The sequence below is a fragment of the Otolemur garnettii genome, unplaced genomic scaffold (assembly GCF_000181295.1).
Source record: "Otolemur garnettii isolate 467f Iridium unplaced genomic scaffold, OtoGar3 scaffold00148, whole genome shotgun sequence".
Lineage (NCBI taxonomy): Eukaryota > Metazoa > Chordata > Mammalia > Primates > Galagidae > Otolemur > Otolemur garnettii.
Window position 1 is genome coordinate 3,816,552 of NW_003852543.1, and position 5,284 is coordinate 3,821,835.

Below are 5,284 nucleotides of genomic sequence, written 5' to 3' on the forward strand. Positions count from 1 at the left end.
CCACATCCCCACCATTCACCTCCCAGGTCCAGAGTTTCTACTGCAAAGGAACAGTATACAAGGAAATCTGAGACTATTTCTCCATGTGTTTTTCTTCATTAGGAAATTATTTCCACTGCAAGGATCAGTTCTGTTCTCATCCCAGTGTTTAGTACATGGTAGGCATAAAATAAACATTACATGAAATAAATGTCAAATTTCCTCTATGCAAATCATTAATGTAACTAGTCCTGAGTTTTATTTTATTTCAGCACTATGTCAGTCTTCTAATAAACTCAGTATTCTTTAACTTAAAAACAGGTTAGAAATAAGTCTGAAAGTTCTGGGATGACAGCTTGGGAAAGCTGCTGGCTAGGCAACTTATAGCAGCAAGATATGCCTGCTTCCTATAAAGGAGAAAAGCAAAGCTATTTAAAAAAAAAAAAAATTCAACAATGGAATCAATCCAACTAGTCTGAGGCCATTTTGCATTGGGGCAAAACACCCCAAGTATTTGTATCATCATTAATGGTTACTGTGTGCATACTGTGCCCAAATTTGTCCCAAGCATTCTGTGTAAATAACTAATTTAACTTTCACAAAAATTATACATAGGTATTATCAGTCACATTTTAGAGATAAGGAAATGGAGAAAGGAAATGTCCAAGTTGACATAACCAATCAGTGACAGAGCTGAGATCATTCAGGCAATATGACTCCAGAACCCACACTCTACCACACTGAGCATAGCCTGATGCAATCACTAAAGGAATGGCAAACTGCAATCACCTTGAAAATTATTTTAATTTTGCGCAATACTGTCTAAGTAGGAAAGCAGGGAAATGTCATGATATGTTTGTAAGAATTATCAAAGTCAGTGATGCTACTGAAGGTTCATTACATGAGTGACTGAGGAACGGCAAACCCCTAACACTCTGAGCTCTACAGTCTGCATCTTACATCCTTCTCGACAAACTCCTTCCCTAGTAAACCCTTCATCTCCCCCATAATAATTCAATTCAGTGATGAATCAACCCACAAGCTGCAAGACTACAGAAATTAAATGTGTACAGTTTTTTGGGTCTCATACCTCATCTGGAGAAAGCAGGGCTAAAATCATTTACACCAGATACTAGTATGAAATGTTACCTCATCTCCTATTAACATAACAGCACACCCATTAACTTTGGTCATGCCCTCTACGCTGACCAGTTAATGACACATCCAACCCCACATCCTGAATCCACAACAGAAGCTGGCTATTCCTAAGACAGGGCAGACACCAATCACAGCCTTACCTTCCCTTTCAGCGTCTGCAAAGCATCCAGGTATGCTGCCAGCATGGGCAGACTCAAGGTCTCCACAAGGGTGGTGTGCAGCCACTGGATCAGCTTGGTGTCCCAGCTCACACTTGCCAGAGCCTGCCGCACTCTCCTCGCACACTTGTCCACGGCAACACGACGCAGCACTGGCTCATTACAAGCCTGAAGGATGTAAGTGGAAGTGATAAAACATGAGGACCACCTGGTTAGCAAATAGGGGGGACAAGTCAGTCAGCCAGTGAGGCCTGAACTAGGAAGAGCCCACCATGGGCAGATTTCTGGTGTCTTACCCCTTCATTGGCCAAGCGGGCAAGGCGGTCAGACTGCAGGGCTTTGAGGATCTTGTTGAATAGCTTGTTCTGGGCCATTGTCCAGCCAGTCCTATAAGGAAAACTCTGAGGAATTATAGTCAAACCCTTGGGATACTCCCTATGTATGTACACTATATTAACAAGATTATGCCACGTTTTTTAATTCCCACTATGAGAGAGCATAAGTGAAAGTAGCTTAATCTAAGACCACTAAGCTTAAACACAAGACCTAGATTTTGGAGTTAATCCTGCCAAAGAATCGCCTCAGCACACAGTGTGTAACATACACACTACAAGCCTAGACCACCTGTGAATGAAATCTTTTACGCTAGCAAAGCTAATTAAAATCTCATTAGTAAAGAAAAGCATGACACCATTGCACAGATGTATTTAAATTTCACAAGCTGTATATTTCCCACAAAAAAGCAAGCTGGATCAGCAAGTATTTTAATGTACCAAAATCTCAGACTATGGTAAGAGATCTAGGCCAGGTGTGGTGGCTGTAATCCTAGCACTAGCACTTCCAGAGGCTGAGGCAGGAGTGTCCCTTGAGCTAGGAGTTTGAGGTTGCAATGACCTATGATGATGCCACTACACGCTAGCCTGGGAGACAGACCCTGTCTCTCAAAAAAAAAAAAAAAAGAGGTTTATTAATTAGCCTTAAGACTGTATTTCCTTATAGCAGATATATAGCCATAAAGTGGCTTCTCTCCCACTCCTCAATACCACATATTCCACTCCATACTAACCTCTCCCTTTTCCATATATATTTTTGTATCTTTTCTGCATGTCATATAATTAGTAAATTTATTTTTCCACTGCCTTCCCTATACACTAACATTTTCTTATCCCAGCATGTACCACTGGCATTCACACACCTATCTTGCTGACAGATGGTTTTGTATGTCCTTCTCCAACTCAGCTGTACACTCTTTGCTATTAGAAATCTATCCTACTGGCTCGGCGCCTGTGGCTCAAGCAGCTAAGGCGCCAGCCACATACACCTAAGGTGACGGGTTCGAATCCCCAGCCTGGGCCCGCCAAACAACAATAATGGCTGCATCCAAAAAATGGCCAGGCGTTGTGGCGGGCGCCTGTGGTCCCAGCTACTTGGGAGGCGGAGGCAGGAGACTCGCTTGAGCCCAGGAGTTGGAGGTTGCTGTGAGCGTGATGCCATGGCACTCTACCCAGGGGGATAGCTTGAGGCTCCGTCTCAAAAAAAAAAAAAAAAAGAAATCTATCCTACTGTTCTCATCCCCACCTCAGGACACCCAGCACAGTGAACTGAGGAGTTTACTAATGTCCCCCTTCACCCTACTCCCAGCAATCTTAATTACTCTGGTAATCTAATCTGGCTAAGTAGCCTTCCAAAGGATACTAAGAGAAAGGCAACAGAAGATGCTCAATAAATATTTGTTTACCTACTCTCCCTGCCATAAAAAAAGGTGATTAAATTACCTTTTAAGATTTAAGTGGGCAAAACTCAAAGACTCTGTAATGAGATCAAGGTAGCCAAGTCAGTCAGGATAAGGTCACTAAGTAGAGCTGAGACAACCACTTGGCACTGGAAAATCTGATCCTTACATATCACTCTTTACATCAAAATAAATTTCAGGTTGAATAAAAAGTTAAATAATAAAAAATAAAACTACTGAAGTTCTAGGAAAAAACAGTAATTTCTAAAAAAATGTCCAAAAATAGTGAAATCTTGGGATGAGTATGGATTCGCTAAGGATGATCTAAAATGTAGAAAATATAAAAGGAAAAGAGAGAAGTGTTATTGCATAAAAACTTCAAACTTCAGGGCCAGGGACAGTGGCTTATGCCTGTAGTCCTAGCACTCTGGGAGGCCAAGGCAGGTCAACTGGCTGAGCTCAGGAATTTGAGAACAGCCTGAGCAAGAGCAAGTCCCCATCTCTAAAAATAGCTGGGCATTGCAAGGGACCTATAGCCTAGCTACTTGGGCGGCTGAGGCAAGAGGATTGCTTAGCCCAAGACTTTGAGGTTGCTGTGAACTATAACGTCATAGCACTCTATTGAGGGCAACTCTTATCTGTTTAAAAAAAAAAACAAACCAAAAAATACCTTCAAACTTCAGTAAAGAAAAAAAGTATCATAAAGTCAAAACACAATGGGAAAATAATTGTCATGTCATTAGAAGAGAAAGAGGCTTGGGCAGCGCCTGTGGCTCAGTGAATAGGGCACCAGCCCCATATACGGAGGTGGCAGGTTCAAACACAGCACCAGCCAAACTGCAACAGCAACAACAAAAATAGCTGGGGGCGGGCAGCACCTGTGGCTCAGTGGTAGGGCGCCGGCCCCATATACCAAAGGTGGCAGGTTCAAACCTGGCCCTGGCCAAGCCAGGTGTTGTGGAGGGCACCTGTAGTCCAAGCTACTCGGAAGGCTGAGGCAAGACAATCACCTAAGCCCAAGAGCTGGAGGTTGCTGTGAGCTATGACATCATGGCACTCTACCAAGGGCAACACAGTGAGACAAGAAAGAAAAGAAAGAAAGAGAGAAAGAGTGAGCACAGCTTAGTACCTATAGCTCAAGCGGCTAAGGCACCAGCCACATACACTAGAGCTGGCAGGTTTGAATCCAGCCCTGGCCTGCCAAACAACAATGACAACCACAACCAAAAAACAGCCAGACATTGTGGCAGGCACCTGCAGTTCCAGCTACTTGGGAGGCTGAGGCAAGAGAACAGCTTAAGCCCAAGAGTCGGAGGTTGCTGTGAGCTGTGATGCCATGGCACTCTACCCAGGGTGACAGCTTGAGGCTCTGTCTCAAAAAAAGAAAAAGAAAAATAGCCAAAGACATTACAAATGGAAGAACATACCACGCTTGTGGCTGGGAAGAATCAACATTGTTAAAATGTCTATACCCAAGGCAATCTATAGATTCAATGCAATCTTCATTAAAATACCAACATCTTATTTTAAAGAACTGGAAAAAATAGTTCTTTGTTTTGTATGGAACCAGAAAAAACCCACATAGCCAAGGCTATTCTTACTAATAAAAACAAAGCTGGAGGCATCACTCTACTAGACTTCAGGCTATATTACAAATCCACAGTAATCAAAGCAGCATGGTATTGGCACAAAAACAAAAGACATAGACATATGGAACAGAACAGAAAACCAAGAGATGAAACCAGTCTCTACTTGTCATCTGACTTTGATAAACCAAAAAGCATACAATGGAGAAAAGAATCCCTATTCAATATAATGGTGCTGGGAGAACTGGATAACCACATGTAAAAGACTAAAACCGGGCTTGATGCCCGTGGCACAGTGCCAGTCACATGCACCAAGAGTGGTTCGAACCTGGCCCAAGCCAGCTAAACAATGACAACTGCAACAATAAAAAAAATAGCCAGGGGTCGGCGCCTGTGGCTCAAGTGGCTAAGGCGCCAGCCACATATACCTAAGGTGGCGGGTTTGAATCCAGCCTGAGCCTACCAAACAACAATGACGGCTGCAACCTAAAAATAGCCAGGCCTTGTGGTGGGCACCTGTGGTCCCAGGTACTTGGGAGGCAGAGGCAAGAGACTTGCTTGAGCCCAGGAGTTGGAGGTTGCTGTGAGCTGTGATACCAGAGCACATTCTACCTAGGGGACAACTTGAGGCTCTGTCTCAAAAAAAAAAAAAAAATAGTCAGGCGCTGTGG

At 43.3% G+C, this 5,284-nt stretch overlaps 1 protein-coding gene across 4 annotated transcripts in view; it reads right to left on the minus strand.

Annotated features, from left to right (window-relative positions):
- The window catches only part of KANSL3 (KAT8 regulatory NSL complex subunit 3), a 55,651-nt gene that overhangs the window by 33,152 nt on the left and 17,215 nt on the right, over nt 1-5,284 (minus strand). For all 4 annotated transcript variants that reach the window (XR_002775636.1, XM_012811064.2, XM_023518818.1 and 1 more), the window contains exons 4-5: nt 1,592-1,682; nt 1,278-1,463 (exon numbers count right to left, since the gene is read on the minus strand). Coding sequence is in view for 3 of the 4 variants with exons in the window: in XM_012811064.2 (XP_012666518.1) it covers nt 1,278-1,463; nt 1,592-1,682 (277 nt within the window). In the remaining variant the exon portion in view is untranslated. The remainder of the gene's footprint in view (nt 1-1,277; nt 1,464-1,591; nt 1,683-5,284) is intronic.